At 44.6% G+C, this 19334-nt stretch overlaps 1 protein-coding gene across 1 annotated transcript; it reads right to left on the reverse strand.

Annotated features, from left to right (window-relative positions):
• Positions 1-595: 595 nt before the first annotated feature.
• On the reverse strand, positions 596-19182 carry LOC134677157 (glucose-6-phosphatase 3). The gene is made up of 8 exons (XM_063535615.1): positions 18988-19182; positions 13921-14085; positions 12573-12761; positions 8762-8892; positions 7762-7943; positions 6796-6917; positions 5850-5963; positions 596-4693 (listed from the first exon to the last, which is right to left on the reverse strand). The coding sequence occupies exons 1-8, from the start codon at positions 19074-19076 to the stop codon at positions 4588-4590; spliced, it is 1098 nt and encodes a 365-aa protein (XP_063391685.1). The 5' UTR covers positions 19077-19182; the 3' UTR covers positions 596-4587.
• Between the last annotated feature and the right edge of the window lie 152 nt (positions 19183-19334).

A 19334-nucleotide genomic window follows, 5' to 3' on the forward strand; every position in this document is an offset into this window, starting at 1 on the left:
ACTGGATGGTAACTAGTGGGAACAATCCCAAATTCCTCCTAATAAATATTATAAATGCGAAAGAAACTGTCCGTCTGTTTCTGTTAACTCGTCTCGCTAACCGCTGAAAAAAATTAGATGAAATTTGGTATGGAGACAGTTGAGGCCCGAGGAAGGACATAGGAGAGCTTTATCAATCATCATCATATCATCATTTATTATCCTACACAAAGTCGCGGGCAGCGACTAGTTATATCAAAGGTCCACTTTTTAGGGTTTCATACCTGAAAAGGAAAAAGCGGAGAATCCCCTTATAGGATTACTCATGCGTCTGTCTGTCCGACCATTCCCCCCTCCCCCTTTATCTCCGAAACTACCAATACTAAAATTTTGAAAAACAAAATGGACAGATGACAGGAACACTATTAGAAAGCGTGAGTCGGACTTAATTACTTAGTATTTAGTATTTTTGATCCGAGCCCTACGGGATTTTTAAAACATTTCAATCACGTTCCACATAAAAAATACATTGTTAAATATTGAGTACCTATGTACGGAACCCTTGGAACGCGAGTCCAACTCGCAGTTGACCGGTTTTTTATATTAAAACTAGTGATTGTATTGCTTCCGTTCCTTTATTCATTAAGGTGCATTAAATATAAATAAATTCGCTAAATAAATAATTATATCACAGCGTTTGCGTAGGCATAGTTAAATAAATATTCTACCTTTACATATAGACGAGATAGGTATAATGGTAAATAAAAATAATTATTCCATTTTTTTTAAAGTTAAGAACCCTACAATGTATAAGTACCTATACTTATAGGTATCCAAACAGGACATTTACATATACACGGTGTAACATGAGGAAACCGAATAATTTTAACCACGCATTTCTGAGGTCAAAAAAAGGAAAAATGTAACATGAGTTTAGGTCAATTTCGCCAAAAAAAATTTTTTTTTAATTGTTTTTTCAATTTTTAGAATGGATTTGTACATAAAAAATAAATATTATTGGTAAACTTGTCACTTAAAATTGATTTAACTATATTTTTTTTTCGTAAAACCTATTTTTTGCAAAGTGTTACTTGTCACTTTTTGACATCTATCAATAAGGATATTTAGACTACGTTCCATAGCAGCAACATCACCATCAAAAAGGCCTTTTACTCTATGCAACAATAAAAACTTGTTTTTTTTTAATTAATATTATCTCTGAAACTAGGCGAATTTCAAAAAAGTTTATAGGACATTTTGGTCTCTAAATATGATCAGGAATACGCTGTTAAAATTATTCTGTTTCCTCGTGTTACATCGTATTCCTACATTCTATTAGCATTAGAAAAGGAGTAAACATAAACAATCTAGACGTGTCTTTTTATTGAATAAATACTCTTTAAAAATAAGTTTCAACAAATACATATGTAGCAATTATAATATAGCATATATAAGATAATATACAATCGTTTGGGTTCATAGGTATAGTGAGACATAAAATAGTAAAAATTAAATAAAATGAAACTAAAAAAATTCCATACTAAATTGTTGCCAAGGTATTTTATAGAGATTCACCGGATACCCGGTTACTATCCGGTATCCGGCCTATCCGGCCGTTATTTTAATATCCGGCTGGATACCGGATAGTGACCTACTATCCGGCCGGATACCGGATAGTAACATTGCTTGATTTCGGAGTAAACAAAATTGGATTTAAAAAACCGGGCAAGTGCGAGTCGGACTCGCGCACGAAGGGTTCCGTACCATAATTAAAAAAAAAATTAAATCTTTATTTTATTCTGTTTTTAGTATTTGTTGTTATAGCGGCAACAGAAATACATCATCTGTGAAAATTTCAACTGTCTAGCTATCACGGTTCGTGAGATACAGCCTGGTGACAGACGGACGGACGGACGGACGGACGGACAGCGAAGCCTTAGTAATAGGGTCCCGTTTTAGCCTTTTGGTACGGAACCCTAAAAAACAGTCACGGTCATAATCTTACTCGTTATTATTTTAAAACATTCCACTGACTTGCACGCGCACTCATTTCGAACCTAGAAAAGAGTCCGCGCGAACGTTCACTACGAAACAGGTCAAAACCTGCACACATGCAAAATGCCCACTTGAAAAACCGAAATGTAGGTATAGCTCCGCCGGCCGAATATTCGGTGGCCGGATACCGGATATTCGGCCGATGGGCAGGCCGAACATCCGGTATCCGGTATCCGGCCAAACAACAATCCGTTGCATCTCTAGTATTTTTCGTCAAAAATGTGACAGTTACGTAGGAAATGGCGCCATCAATAATTTTCTACAATTTTTTTTCGGACTATATGTATACAATTTTTTTAAAGCGGTTGAATAAAATGACACGTCAATTCTGCATACTCTTTTTCTAAATGCTAAAAAACGAAGTATAAGTAGTAATAAAAAGTGCAAAAGCATCATCTTTGGATAAAATAAATAAATTACATATTCACAACACTGTATTGGATCTCACTGGTCAAGTAATGTGGAAAAAAATCCTTTTTCACCTCAGCAGCGCGAACAAGGGTACTTTGCTTCTTAAAAACAGTGAGCATAATGCGATTTTGCTCACTGAATCATTTTGTCTCACTCAGTGAACAAAATCGCATTTTGCTCACTGAGTGAGACAACATGTCATTCAAGTGACCTTTATAGTCAAATGTCATTTCAACATACGGGGTCTAATACAAGTTCGATATACTTGGGTTCTATTATCTCTGTCCCTCTAGGTATGTTCTCACTGCTTAGGGTGAAAATGTTTGTGTACTACACGAGATCAAAGTTATTAAATCTTGTGCGCTTTTGAATCCCATTCGCAACAAAAAAAAATCTATTTTTTTCCTTATCAGAACACGATACCGAATATGCCCTTAAACGGATCCCCAATATTTTTGTTACATCCTGTACAGCGTGGCCTAAAAATACGATGAAATAGTTATTTGTTTCACTCGGGGGCAAAGTTGTTGTTTAACCGCTCGTGCTAATATGATACCCGAGCAAGCGAAATATTACAAAATTGAATCTTGAGCGTTGCGAGGGTTTCAAAGCACGGGGGTTAAACAAAATTTGCCCCCGAGTGAAACACAACATTTTATCCAGCAAACTCAAACTTAAAAGAAAATAACTCAAAATTTGCATTTGTTTACTTTGCCTCACATGTGAATAAAATGCAACTTTGCTATCAGTTTTTGAAGTGCATAGTAAGCCTTTCCGAGCTGGTGTGGTGAAAAAGATTTTTACAGTACATATGGTCCTATTTTCCCGCACTAGTGCGTAAAATAGCACCTTTCTTGCGTATGTCAAAAGTTTAAAGGGCCATATCGTCAAGTGACAACCAAAAGTCACAAATTACTAAAAAAATTGAACAAAAAATCGACCTTCTTTTAGTACTAATATGGTTCACTATGGCTATGAACTTGTGGTGATACTAGTGACTTTTGCTTGTCACCCGACGATATGTACTGTAAAACGTTGTACGATACACGTGTGAATATATAATTCGCAACTCGTGTCGATTTAAAACACTCCTTCGATCGTGTTTTAATTTATCACCACTCGTTTTTCTCGAATTTCCTCTTTTCCGCACTTGTATCGTCAATAACTATTTTACTCTGCATATTTTTCATAATTTTAGCAAGCGTTTGTGTAACAAAGCCCAATGAGTATATTTTGAAAATAACACGTTTTCGTTTCATTTAATTGATTGTAATTTAAATATTCACTGACATTTTGAAAAAAGACGTGTAAGGCCAAGCGCGCACTACGATTTTTAGTCGTGCGATAATTTTGTCACAGAAATTCAACGTATGTGTTTATATGTCAGTGCGCCCATATACGACAAAATAATCACAGCGATTTTAAAATTGTGATTTGTCACATTTTTCCGCGACTGCTCGCGACGCGATTGTCGCAAAGTGAATTGCAGCATACGGAGTTGTATGGCCCCGCGCGCACTGCGATAATAAATTCGCACCCCGGACCTCAGTCGGCATTTCGCTCTCCAAGCCTCAACATGTCGGAACCTGCTTCTCCAATGCAGTCTCAAGATGAGACGCTAAGATGTTGCCCATTTCATTATGGAAATAGAAGGAGATCACAAATCGTCGACTTTTTCATCGCAGTGCGCGCAGTGAATTTTCTGCGATATATTACAGCGCGATTCTAATATCGTGTCGTAAAAATTAAAATCGTGGTGCGCGCTTGGCCTAAGTAAGAAAAAATACAAGAAATATATTTGTCAGCGTATTTTTTGCCCACTCTGTATTTATGGATGACCTATATTGCACGGATTTCCCCAAGTAAGACTCGTAACCGGTTTTTTTACTCCAAAATAGCCCAATATTATTAATAATGGTAACTTCATATGGAATATATTTTAATAATTCAGTTTTTTACATATTATGTATGTATAAAACTTAACAAACTAAAACCCTTACAAACTTCATATTATTAGATTGTATGAACGAAAAATAACGTAATAATACCGGTATTTTTTGTATGAAACAAAAACCGGTTCCGAGCCTTGTCCCCAAGTTTTATACGCGTCAACACAATAAATAATTAATACAATAGATTAGTCTAATCAATTTTCTCCTTGGTATAAGGCAGCATGGCGAGGGCCGGAGTAAGCCGCAGCAGCAGCGCCGGTTTCACTACGTTCAGTACAAAGTGACTTGTGTAGAACCTGTAAAAAAAAGTTTTTTGGCAAAAATTTCATTTTTGGTACAAGCTTTTATCGCTGACTGTACTTTTCTTACGACAGACAACTAATACTCATTGAGACAATTCCAAAAACGCCTAACACAATTAGGTTGCGTTGTTTCATCACAGAGTTCCTATGGCCACCTCCTGTCTCCATCATCAGATCAGCTCGATGGTACCATAATATTGCATTGTCATCCGATTTATACATGCATGTATAATTTCAGCTCAATCGGAAACCGGGAAGTGGATCAAATTTAACTTGCAAGATTTGATTACACACAGACAGACAGACAACGGTCAGGTGAAACTAAATAAAAGCTTGTAAAAATAGTATACACCCGACATCCGGAGGTCGTGGGTTCAAATCCCGGCTCGTACGAATGAGTTTTTCGGAACTTATGTACGAAATAACATTTGATATTTACCACTAGCTTTTCGGTGAAGGAAATCATCGTGAGGAAATCTGTATACAACTGCGAAGAAATTCAAAGGCGTATGTGAAGTCCCCAATCCGCATTGGGCTAGCGTGGGGACTATAGCCCAAGCCCTCTCGCGCATGAGAGGAGGCCTGTGCCCAGCAGCGGGACGTATATAGGCTGAATAATTATTATATTATACACTGTGGCCAATAATAAGTGCATTCCCGTTGCCAGGGAGGTTTTGGAATTATACTGAGCAAATTTTACTATGGGACCAACCCCGAAATCGCGAAAAAAATTTACCCTCCCATAGAAAATGGACCAGCCAAAATGTATGAAACAGCCAATTTTTAGGGTTCCGTACCCAAAGGGTAAAACGAGACCCTATTACTAAGACTCCGCTGTCCGTCCGTCCGTCCGTCCGTTTGTCACCAGGCTGTATCTCACGAACCGCGATAGCTAGACAGTTGAAATTTTCACAGATGATGTATTTCTGTTGCCGCTATAACAACAAATACTAAAAACAGAATAAAATAAAGATTTAAGTAGGGCTCCCATACAACAAACGTGATTTTTGACCGAAGTTAAGCAACGTCGGGCGGGGTCAGTACTTGGATGGGTGACCGTTTTTTTTTGCCTTTTTTTGCATTATGGTACGGAACCCTTCGTGCGCGAGTTCGACTCGCACTTGCCCGGTTTTTTAAGCTAGAGCCTTACCTGTAAACATTGTTCTTGTCGACTTGTGCTGATAATTGTTGGAAACCGTACATAATGACAGCGGTTGTGAACGATGCTATAACCAGCGAGCGGTGCGGCGTATAATGACGGTATCTGAAAAAAAGTTAGTCATATAATATATTATATTATAGTACTTAATTGAAGGTTAGGTCTTAGCATAAGATGGGCCATATTTGACATGATATAAAAAAGTATCATTCTTGGTAGAAGTTTTTATCGCCGACTGTACTTTTCTTTCCACAGGCAACGAATAAACATCGAGAAAAATAGGAGTTTCCATGGCCATCTCCTATCATCATCAGATCAGCTCGATGATACCATATAAATATAACAAAGGTGTCGTGGTCACGTGGATCCTAAAGGCCATTCTGCTAAAGTTACTTACTCAGCCACTGCAGGGGTGACGCTAAGAGCCCAGCCCAACATGGCGGCGGTGCCCTGTATCAGCGAGAACAGAGGTGTCGTGGTCACGTGGATCCTGAAGGTCATTCTTGAAGGCCATTCTGATAAAGTTACTTACTCGGCCACTGCAGGGGTGACGCTAAGAGCCCAGCCCAACATAGCGGCGGTACCCTGTATCAGCGAGAACAGAGGTGTCGTGGTCACGTGGATCCTGAAGGTCATTCTTGAAGGCCATTCTGATAAAGTTACTTACTCGGCCACTGCAGGGGTGACGCTAAGAGCCCAGCCCAACATAGCGGCGGTACCCTGTATCAGCGAGAACAGAGGTGTCGTGGTCACGTGGATCCTGAAGGTCATTCTTGAAGGCCATTCTGATAAAGGTACTTACTCAGCCACTGCAGGGGTGACACTAAGAGCCCAGCCCAACATGGCGGCGGTACCCTGTGTCAGCGAGAACAGAGGTGTCGTGGTCACGTGGATCCTGAAGGTCATTCTTGAAGGCCATTCTGATAAAGTTACTTACTCAGCCACTGCAGGGGTGACACTAAGAGCCCAGCCCAACATGGCGGCGGTGCCCTGTACCAGCGAGAACAGAGGTGTCGTGGTCACGTGGATCTCCGAAGGTTCCTGACACCAACGGAAAGCCTGGAACAACGAAGCATCATATTATTCATAATCATTGAATAATGAATAATGATTTATTGGTAGATGGTTATTTACACGTCATAGTAGGTACATTATGATATTATACAAGGCTGTAAACACATTTAAACTTATACTTATTTACATAGCATAATTTTAACTTAACATATTATTAAATAACGTTAGTTTTAATTTTGCGTTTTAATTTCCTAATTTATGGTTGGGCCAATGACTTGTAGTCGGAGAAAAAATCATCTATTTTATAACAAGCTAATTGTATTAATATAGCCTTTCCTAACAAACATCTTATCGGTCATTCAATGTGTTTCATTCATTTTCATTTCTCCTTCCTAGCGTTGTCCCGTCATTTTGCCACGGCTCATGGGAGCCTTGGGGTCCGCTTGACAACTAATCCGAAGAATTGACATGGTCCTAGTTTTTCCGAAAGCGACCGCCATGAGTGCCATCTGACCTTCCAACCCAGAGGGGAAACTAGGCCTTATTGGGATTAGTCTGGTTTCCTTACGATGCAACACTAGAGTGCCGCAAGCGAATTATTAAACTGGTACCATGAAGAAGAGTAAATCTCATGGACACTCTAACATATAACGGGTCAAAAACTTACCAATTTGACAGTCCACTGCGGATCTATCCCACATATCTTGAGCCCGGCGTAGGTAACTCCTGCTATAGCAGCCGCTTTAACCCGACAGACAGACTAATAGAAGAAACTCACCAATTTGACAGTCCACTGCGGATCTATTCCACATATCTTGAGCCCGGCGTAGGTAACTCCTGCTATAGCGGCCGCTATGACCCGACAAACAGACTAATACAAGAAACTCACCAATTTGACAGTCCACTGCGGATCTATCCCACATATCTTGAGCCCGCCGTATGTAACTCCTGCTATAGCGGCCGCTATAACCGCGGCGGCCACGTGCCACACCACCCCGCACCGCTCCGGGCCGTACCGCCAGATGTACGGGTCCGACACGTAGAGGCACAGCGCTGGTGCCAAGAAGGCGCCTGTCATTTTTGAAATACATATACACCGTGAGCTCTATATAACCTAAGTAATTTAACTATCGATTCTGGAGCCTAGTTAAGGGGCCCACTGATTAACAGTCCGCCGGTCGGTATCGGCCTGTCAGTTAAAACAAAATTTTGACAGTTCCGAACAACTGACAGGCCGATACCGCCCGGCGGACTGTTAATCAGTGGGCCCGTTTAGAGTGTAAAAACTGGCCAAGCGCGATTCGGACTCGTGCACAAAGGGTTCCCGACTTATCACGCAAAAAATGGCAAAAAAAACACGTTTGTTGGAGGTATGAGAACCCCACTTAAATATTTTTTTTATTCTGTTTTTAGTATTTGTTGTTATAGCGGCAACAGAAATACAAAATTTCAAGTCTTTATCACGGTTCATGAGATACAGGCTGGTGACAGACAGACAGACGAACAGAAGAGTCATAGTAATAGGGTCCCGTTTTTACCCTTTAAAGGGACTAAAGTAAAATATACAAATATTTTACTTTAGTTCCATACAATTTATTAATAATAGGGTATTATACTGTATTTAAAATAAATTATTTTACACCATGCATGAAATAAAGCACCAGATAATTATTAGAAAAACACAGATAGAAGTATTTACACAAGCACAAACAAACACAAGCTCTATTTAATAAATCGGATAGAAATATAAAAAGTAAGTGAGTTGACCGTGACGTCACGATGTAATGTTTCATATAAATGCCATATTAGCAAGTAGTTTTGACAGTTCAAAAAAAGTAACTGAATTGACTAGAAGAAAAATACCCTATTGTGGAAGTTTTTAAACTCACCAATCAAGGCGCCGAACAGGCATTGGTGGGGGAAATGAGCCCCAACATACACCCTGGCTAGCACGATAGACGCCATCGCGGCGCCACACAGTGGATACATCACGTACTTCCAGTAGCGCACGTAGCATTTACTGTCAAAGAAAAAAAAACTATAAATATCTTTGTCGACCATCCGGACGGCCCGAGTACGCTCTCCAAACCGCTCGATCTTCACCCATACGGACCACGTGCCCGAGCCATCGGAGTCTTGAGGCTTTCGTTTCTCCTACTATATTGGGCTCGGCCACTAGATCTTCGATTTCCTGGTTCCTGCGTATCCTCCACGAGCCATCTTCTCCGCGAGTGGGTCCCAGTATCTTCCGATAGATCCTCCGTTCAGCCACCAGCAGTGCGTATTCCTCTCTTTGTGTTAGGGTCCAGGCTTCGCATCCGTACATCAAGATCGGTCTGATTATAGTTTTGTATATACGGAGTTTCGTCTTTCTGGTCATTAGCCTGGACACCAACACTTTGTGAAGAGCAGCTGTGCACCGGAGAGCGTTCTGAATTCCGTTCCGGTTGGGCGTCCTAGGTATCGCTGGTGCGATGAGGTCGTGAAAGATCTGAACGAGCTCGGTGCCGTCGATTGGACAGAAACGGCGCTAGACAGAGAAGCATGGCGTTCCTTAGTGTCAGAGGCCAAGATCCACTTCGGGTCGCTGCGCCACGGCAGTAAGTAAGTAAGTATAAATATCTTCGAGCAACACCGGGAAGGGCAATGCGAGCAATGCCGTCTGGCATTCGTACTATTTCCCCTCTGCCCAAGCATAGGTACAGCTGTACCTATGCTCTGCGGCGGCGCGGCGCGGCTGCGTTATGACCACATGGCGACCCCGGGCCTGTTTTACACGTCTGTCACGTGGAGAGATGTTGGAGTGAGAAGAGCACGATGCACGAGCCATATGTCTGTCCCACTCTTAGCAGTAGTAATAACCATGCAAACTCACCGATCCCGCATGAAGTGTGATGTGAACATGAGTAGCAACACCAACGTCGCGGCGCCGGCAGTGCTGTGTCCGGAGGGCGACCCGGGGCCCGTTTCACACGTCTGTCGCATCTGTCTGAGAGCTGTTAGAGTGCGATGCACGAGACATATGTCTGTCCCACTCTTAGCAGTAGTAATAACCATGCAAACTCACCGATCTCGCATGAAGTGAGATGTGAACATTAGCAGTAACACCAACGTCGCGGCGCCGGCAGTGCTGTGTCCGGAGGGCGACCCGGGGCCCGTTTCACACGTCTGTCGCATCTGTCTGAGAGCTGTTAGAGTGCGATGCACGAGACATATGTCTGTCCCACTCTTAGCAGTAGTAATAACCATACAAACTCACCGATCTCGCATGAAGTGAGATGTGAACATTAGCAGTAACACCAACGTCGCGGCGCCGGCAGTGCTGTGTCCGGAGGGAGACCCGGGGCCCGTTTCACACGTCTGTCGCATCTGTCTGAGAGCTGTTAGAGTGCGATGCACGAGACATATGTCTGTCCCACTCTTAGCAGTAGTAATAACCATGCAAACTCACCGATCTCGCATGAAGTGAGATGTGAACATTAGCAGTAACACCAACGTCGCGGCGCCGGCAGTGCTGTGTCCGGAGGGCGACCCGGGGCCCGTTTCACACGTCTGTCGCATCTGTCTGAGAGCTGTTAGAGTGCGATGCACGAGACATATGTCTGTCCCACTCTTAGCAGTAGTAATAACCATGCAAACTCACCGATCTCGCATGAAGTGAGATGTGAACATTAGCAGTAACACCAACGTCGCGGCGCCGGCAGTGCTGTGTCCGGAGGGCGACCCGGGGCCCGTTTCACACGTCTGTCGCATCTGTCTGAGAGCTGTTAGAGTGCGATGCACGAGACATATGTCTGTCCCACTCTTAGCAGTAGTAATAACCATGCAAACTCACCGATCTCGCATGAAGTGAGATGTGAACATTAGCAGTAACACCAACGTCGCGGCGCCGGCAGTGCTGTGTCCGGAGGGCGACCCGGGGCCCGTTTCACACGTCTGTCGCATCTGTCTGAGAGCTGTTAGAGTGCGATGCACGAGACATATGTCTGTCCCACTCTTAGCAGTAGTAATAACCATGCAAACTCACCGATCTCGCATGAAGTGAGATGTGAACATTAGCAGTAACACCAACGTCGCGGCGCCGGCAGTGCTGTGTCCGGAGGGCGACCCGGGGCCCGTTTCACACGTCTGTCGCATCTGTCTGAGAGCTGTTAGAGTGCGATGCACGAGACATATGTCTGTCCCACTCTTAGCAGTAGTAATAACCATGCAAACTCACCGATCTCGCATGAAGTGAGATGTGAACATTAGCAGTAACACCAACGTCGCGGCGCCGGCAGTGCTGTGTCCGGAGGGCGACCCGGGGCCCGTTTCACACGTCTGTCGCATCTGTCTGAGAGCTGTTAGAGTGCGATGCACGAGACATATGTCTGTCCCACTCTTAGCAGTAGTAATAACCATGCAAACTCACCGATCCCGCATGAAGTGTGATGTGAACATGAGTAGCAACACCAACGTCGCGGCGCCGGCAGTGCTGTGTCCGGAGGGCGACCCGGGGCCCGTTTCACACGTCTGTCGCGTCTGTTACAGTGCGATGCACGAGTCATATGTCTGTCCCACTCTTAGCAGTGGTAATAACCATACAAACTCACCGATCCCGCATGAAGTGTGATGTGAACATGAGTAGCAACACCAACGTCGCGGCGCCGGCAGTGCTGTGTCCGGAGGGCGACCCGGGGCCCGTTTCACACGTCTGTCGCATCTGTCTGAGAGCTGTTAGAGTGCGATGCACGAGACATATGTCTGTCCCACTCTTAGCAGTAGTAATAACCATGCAAACTCACCGATCCCGCATGAAGTGTGATGTGAACATGAGTAGCAACACCAACGTCGCGGCGCCGGCAGTGCTGTGTCCGGAGGGCGACCCGGGGCCCGTTTCACACGTCTGTCGCGTCTGTTACAGTGCGATGCACGAGTCATATGTCTGTCCCACTCTTAGCAGTAGTAATAACCATGCAAACTCACCGATCCCGCATGAAGTGAGATGTGAACATGAGTAGCAACACCAACGTCGCGGCGCCGGCAGTGCTGTGTCCGGAGGGCGACCCGGGGCCCGTTTCACACGTCTGTCGCGTCTGTTACAGTGCGATGCACGAGTCATATGTCTGTCCCACTCTTAGCAGTGGTAATAACCATACAAACTCACCGATCCCGCATGAAGTGTGATGTGAACATGAGTAGCAACACCAACGTCGCGGCGCCGGCAGTGCTGTGTCCGGAGGGCGACCCGGGGCCCGTTTCACAAGTCTGTCGCGTCTGTCTGAGAGCTGTTAGAGTGCGATGCACGTGCCATATGTCTGTCCCACTCTTAGCAGTGGTAATAACCATGCAAACTCACCGATCCCGCATGAAGTGAGATGTGAACATGAGTAGCAACACCAACGTCGCGGCGCCGGCAGTGCTGTGTCCGGAGGGCGACCCGGGGCCCGTTTCACACGTCTGTCGCGTCTGTTACAGTGCGATGCACGAGTCATATGTCTGTCCCACTCTTAGCAGTAGTAATAACCATGCAAACTCACCGATCCCGCATGAAGTGAGATGTGAACATGAGTAGCAACACCAACGTCGCGGCGCCGGCAGTGCTGTGTCCGGAGGGCGACCCGGGGCCCGTTTCACACGTCTGTCGCGTCTGTTACAGTGCGATGCACGAGTCATATGTCTGTCCCACTCTTAGCAGTAGTAATAACCATGCAAACTCACCGATCCCGCATGAAGTGAGATGTGAACATGAGTAGCAACACCAACGTCGCGGCGCCGGCAGTGCTGTGTCCGGAGGGCGACCCGGGGCCCGTTTCACAAGTCTGTCGCGTCTGTCTGATCCGCGGTCGGTGCGAGGTGTAGAAGGAGGTCTCATGCACCCACCAGTATGGACGGTCTTCTAGTAACCACCTGGAATTATATTTGACAGCTTATACTTTAGCGTCGCAACTGTTCCATGGTCCTAATACAAAAAAAACCGGGCAAGTGCGAGTCGGACTCGCGCACGAAGGGTTCCGTACCATAATGCAAAAAAAAAAAAACAAAAAAAAAGCAAAAAAAAAACGGTCACCCATCCAAGTACTGACCCCTCCCGACGTTGCTTAACTTTGGTCAAAAATCTCGTTTGTTGTATGGGAGCCCCATTTAAATCTTTATTTTATTCTGTTTTTAGTATTTGTTGTTATAGCGGCAACAAAAATACATCATCTGTGAAAATTTCAACTGTCTAGCTATCACGGTTCGTGAGATACAGCCTGGTGACAGACGGACGGACGGACGGACGGACAGCGAAGTCTTAGTAATAGGGTCCCGTTTTACCCTTTGGGTACGGAACCCTAATAGTTACCTGCAATGGAATTTAAATTATTTATAAATTGAACAGAGTTGTTTTTTTTTGTTTCAGTTAATAAAAAATAAAAAGCTGCTTAAATAGGTATGTGGTTGTTGCTGTCCTAAGGCACCCCAGAGGTGCAAAGGGCCTTCACAAGCTCGCGCCACTCCTTCCTATCTTCAGCGACCGCTCTGGCCTCGCTCCAGCTCAACCCGACCGCTCGTAGTTCATTTGTATTCAAATAGGTATGGCCACAGAATAAATAATAGTACTAGGTACAGAAGATTCAGTCTCTAGCAAAACGCGTCTGTTACGATTAGGACAGATATGACCGCTAGGTGGCGACAGCGCCACGCGCGGCTTATGGCTAGCCACCAAAATAGGGATGTTTCCTGTACTTAAAATAAATTATTTCAAACCGTGCATGAAATAAAGCACCCGATAATTATTAGAAAAACTTAGATAGCAAATATTTTTAAATACAATATGTATTTAATAAATCGGATGGAAATATAAAAAATAGGTGAGTTTACATATATAATAAATTCCATATTAGCAAATTGTTTTGACAGTTCTAAAAAAAAAGCTGATTTGACTAGTAGGAATGTAGCCTATTGGTGTGGGACGGATGTACTTATAGCTACCTGTTGCAAAGCGACGAAATCGCGGAGTGAGCCACGCCTGGCATGGCCAGAGGAATGAGATTTTTCATTCAGGAATGAACCTTTACCAAATTACCATTTCATGACAGTGTTGAACCAGCCCCCGAAGCTGAGGACCAGCAGCATCTGAGCAGCGAACACCGAGTCCACAATGGAGATGAGTGGAAACAGGAACTCCAGTAACATGCGCGGGTCCGAGACGTTATTCACCCATTGTAGGTACCCGGCCCAGTCGCGGAACCTGTAAATATAAAACCGGACAAATGCGAGTTGTACTCGCTCACTGAGGGTTTCCGTACTTTTTAGTATTTGTTGTTGTAACGGCAATGGAAATACATCATCTGTGAAAATTTCAACTGTCTAGCTGTCACCCTGGTGACAGACAGATGGACAGTGCAGTCTTACACTTACGCGTTGAACCCAAATAATTTGTATTTAGAAAAAATATTTTTCTCAAGCGATATGTCTGCAAGCGATACCACTAGTTAAAAAATAAAAGAAACATGGTAAAATTCACCGCTTTAGGCAAGACTCAAACTCGCATCCTTTTGATCAATCCAGTCAAATCAAGGCTCAGAACCAGTTTTTTCTTCATACAAAAAATACCATTATTATTACGTTCTTTTTTTTTTGTTTATTATTTCATTTTTAATGGGACAAATTAATAGTACGAAATTGTTACCTAAATACATGATTCAGTCCTACCTAAAGAGCATAAATTAATTAAAAATATTGGACCCGGGTATGTCCTTAAACTACGTCCAAACCAGCGGTGGTAGGTCCCGCAAGGGGCCGCCTGGTTTGCTACCACCCTCCCGCCGGAGTCAGGCGCCAAGCAGCCTTGCTGCGTTTCGTCTATGTGCGGGAGTACCAGTGCCTTTGGGGGATGATTGGCTGTCAGTTGTGTTGCATAATGCCGGTTTTTGGATTCTTGAGTGACGTCGGGCCGAGCGGCTCACGCTGGAGGGTAGCGGGATCCGAGGCACGGTCTTGCCGGTGGCCGACCGCAGGAAGTTGGGGGCCCAATTGTACGACAGCCACGTACGAGAGGCTGCCCCGCCACCTAGCGAAAAATCCTGGAATAGCTCCACCGTGCCAGATGGCGACTGGACGGGAGGACCCGGTGGGTTATTTCAGGGGGGCTCGGGCGTCCCCGCAGTCTCCAAGTGAGCTCCTCATTGTCCGGATTAGCTCAAGTGATCCAATTGGTAAACACAACACCTCGACAGGCATTTTTTTCACCCATCGGTTAAACACCGGCTGCACTTCCTCCCATTGAAAGTGCACCTCACCAACATCAGGGGGTTGCACTCAAATATCGATCCGGTCCACCACCATCTTGAAACCGAAAAACCGCACCTATTCTTTTTGACGGAGACGCAAATCAAAACCCCAGCGGACGCGTCGTACCTCAACTACCCAGGCTACTCACTGGAACATAAGTTCAGAGCACGTGCTGGGGTCTGTGTGTACGTCCGCGATGACATTTGCTGCAAGCGTCTCCGTTGCTTTGAGGCTGCCGGGTTTTCCATTTTGTGGATTATGGTTGACTCGGGCTCAGAGAAAACTCTGTATGCCTGTGTCTACCGATCGCACAGCGGAAACCAGGAGACAACTAGGCTCTTTGACCACCTTACTGAGATGGCAGATAAAGCCCAACAGCGGTACCCTGCGGCTCAACTCGTATTCCTTGGGGACTTTAACGCCCACCACGAGGAGTGGCTGTTCCCGTTCAAGAATACCTGCCACGCTGGGAGGGAAGCGCGCAAATTTGCTGTATCCCTAAACCTTACCCAGCTGGTAAATGTTGCGACGCGGATACCGGATGTTACTGACCATACACCCAATTGCCTTGACCTTCTGCTGGCAACTGATCCAGACAGGCACTCGGTTTCGGTCTCAGCTCCGCTAGGATCGTCCGATCACTGTCTAGTGAAATCCGTGTCGATCCACTCTCCTCCTGATCTCTGCCCTAGGGGCACGAGGAGAGTATGGCGATACGAGTCAGCGGACTGGGATGAGATGCGGCATTTCTTTGCGTCTTTCCCCTGGCAGCAGGTCTGTTTTTCTTCGGGTGACCCCTCTTGTTCTGCTGAGGCTGTTGCTGATGTGATTCGGCAGGGAATGGAATATTTCATTCCGTTCTCCGACCTATCGCTCGATCACAAGACCCGAGCATGGTACAATTCGGACTGTGCTAGAGCCGAGGCCCTTAAGCAGTCTGCATACCAGGCTTGGGTATTAGCCCGCGATACCAAAGCTGGAGCACAGAGGGTTCGCGCGAGGAAAAAAGCCTTTAACTCAGCTGCCAAGTCCTGCAAACGGGTGCTTCAAAAGGCTCGATTCGACCACGTCAGTCGAATAGGGGCCAAACTCGCCTCCTACCCTCCTGGTAGCAAGCGGTTCTGGTCCCTGTCGAAAGCGGTCGAATCCAACTTCTGCCGACCCACATTGCCACCTCTGCAGAAACCTGATGGGACACTGGCCCACTCCGCGACAGAGAAAGCTAACTTGTTTGCTTCTCTGTTTGCGAGCAATTCACGTCTAGATGCAGGCTCAAAACTTCCACCTACGCTACCTCAATGCAGTTCCTCTATGCAGAGAATTGCTATACATCAAAAAGAGGTACGCCGAGCTCTGCAGAATCTTGACGTGAATAAGGCCAATGGACCAGACGGTATACCTGCACGTGTACTAAAGCAGTGTGCGCCTGAGTTGTCTCCTATACTGACACGCCTGTACCGCCTCTCTCTCCAAACAAGAACGGTGCCGAAATCCTGGAAGCTTGCAAACGTGCAGCCAGTACCCAAGAAGGGTAGTCGTGCTGATCCCTGCAATTACCGACCAATCGCCATTACCTCCATGCTCTGTAAAGTCATGGAAAGGGTACTTAACGGCAAGCTGCTGGCATACCTCGAAGCAAATGATCTGCTCAGTGACCGTCAGTATGGCTTTCGCCGAGGTCGGTCTACTGGGGATCTTTTAGCGTATGTCACGCACTGCTGCGGCGAGGCCATCGAGAGGAACGGTGAAGCGCTTGCTGTTTCACTGGACATCTCGAAGGCCTTTGACAGGGTTTGGCACGCAAGTCTCCTTAGCAAGCTTCCTGCATACGGCATCCCTGCTGACTTTTGTAGCTGGCTATCTGATTTCTTGAGTGAAAGGTCGATCAGAGTAGTTATTGATGGCTGCTCTTCGGACCTCATGGCCATTGACGCTGGTGTTCCTCAGGGGTCTGTTCTCTCCGCAACCCTTTTCCTGCTCCACATTAACGACATGCTGCAACCCAGCATTGTAGGTTACGCAGATGACAGTACGGTTGTTGAAAGATATTTGGCTAGTGCAGGGGACAGCAGGGAGGATATACGTTCACAGAGAGAGGCCATGGTTGAGCGAATGAACTTGACCCTTAGTCTCGTTTCCCAGTGGGGTGATGACAATCTGGTCACGTTCAATGCCTCCAAAACGCAGACGTGTCTATTTTCCGCAAAACGGAGTCCATTCGACCTGACTCCTTCTTTCCGGGGTGCATCTGTACCTATTGCCGACAGTCTGGAACTCCTCGGTATGGAGCTGAGTTCAGTCCTCAGCTTCGGCAGCTTCATTGAGTCTAAAGCTCAAACTGCGGCCAGAAAGCTGGGCGTCCTAAATAAGGTGAAGCGATACTTCACAACTGGACAGCTTCTAACACTTTACAAAGCTCAAGTCCGGTCGTGTATGGAGTATTGCAGCCACCTGTGGGATGGCTCAGCTAAATACCAACTCGCCGCTTTGGACTCAGTGGAGCGCAGAGCCAGGAGGATGATTGGCGACAAGAAGCTAACGGCTAAGCTTCAGTCTTTGGCCCATCGGCGGAAAGTCGCCAGCCTGTCGGTATTCTACAGGCTGCACTTCGGGGAGTGTGCCCAAGAGCTACACGAGCTTATACCACCGTCCCCATTCTACCATCGGACTTTTAGACGCACGGCCGGTTTCCATCCTTACATGGTAGATATTCCACCAATTCGCACGAAGCGCTTTGCTTCTACTTTCCTTATGCGAACTGCCAAGGAATGGAATTCCCTGCCGGCGTCTATATTTATTATTATTATTATTATTGTGTAAGCAGGCAGGCAGTTGTGACAACTGATATTGCCTGTATCCAGTAATCATTAATAGTTATCGTTGACAAGTAGATGTATTGATGTGTCTGTCTAATTTATTTTTAAATTGGTTCACATTTTGTGCTGAAACCACATCTTCGGGGAGTTTGTTCCAAGCCCTCACTACTCGGTTGCTCAGAAAGTGTTTGTATGGGTTACTGTGGGACCTATGCCTTTCTAACTTTAAGTGATGACCTCTCAGACGGGTGTTGTTGTTCCGTGTTCTTATAACCCGGCAACCTTCAAATCAAGAGTGAACAGGCACCTTCTGGGCGAGCTCGCTCCATCGTAGGCCACGTCTACGCCTCGGCTAGTCTGTGGCCATGAGTAAGCCCATTCATAATAAAAAAAAAAAAAAAAAAAAAATTGGGCTATTATGGGATTTAAAAAAAACCGGTTCTGAGCCCTGAGTCAAATTGCTCTCAACCAACTAAGCTACTGAAGCTTACCAGAAACGTGTGAATTATTCCTTTAATTAAAAAAAAATACAAAAATTTGATGGATGAACTACTTTGAGATGTTATTCTGTCCCAACTTAAGTCTAAAAAATGTGTAAGTATATTCATGTAAAATTGTTAATGTTTAAGACGGGTCTCTATTGTTTCCCATGAAGTTTTTTGTCATAATATATTGTTTGTCCGCATTTTCGTTAGTCATAATCTCATAATTTGTTTGGTTTAGAAACGCTAAACTTTTCAGGATTACCACAAAACACGCCTAACCTACCTAACCTATCTATAGGATAACCTTACGAAATTCCTGAAAAGCTAACGGTTTCAGATTTATGACTAACGATAATATGACAAACAATACATTATTACTTAAAACTTTATGGGAAACAAAGGGACCCCATTTAAGACACAATATTATTAGAACACGATTACGTACACGTATTTCAACATGTGATCATAATCGATGCGTTTTGCAGTAAATTTATTGGTAAATATTGTTCACAGTATAAATCTAATCATAAAAGAAAACACTAAAATTCTAAGGCTTACCAGTCTTGAACAAATTGAATTAAAGTAACCTCCAAAGCGTATATTTGATCCATCGTGAACCCCCTTGATGATTTAATTTGACATAGCATAACGTTATAGAATCATAATTATCAGGCAATCGCAAATCTCACGGTGATTTCACGTTAGTTTCTAATAACCAAAACAAATCGATAAACAATCCGCATCGTACAATGATCGTACAATTGACGTATCTGACGTAATCGTAATGTCAACTTGACGTTTACAACTTTTTTGTCGAATATTTATTTAACTACAACACTATTAAGTAAATATAAAACATTAAATTAGCTTACAAATAATAATACAAACTATAGTTGGTCAAGCAG

The sequence above is a fragment of the Cydia fagiglandana genome, chromosome 25 (assembly GCF_963556715.1).
Source record: "Cydia fagiglandana chromosome 25, ilCydFagi1.1, whole genome shotgun sequence".
Lineage (NCBI taxonomy): Eukaryota > Metazoa > Arthropoda > Insecta > Lepidoptera > Tortricidae > Cydia > Cydia fagiglandana.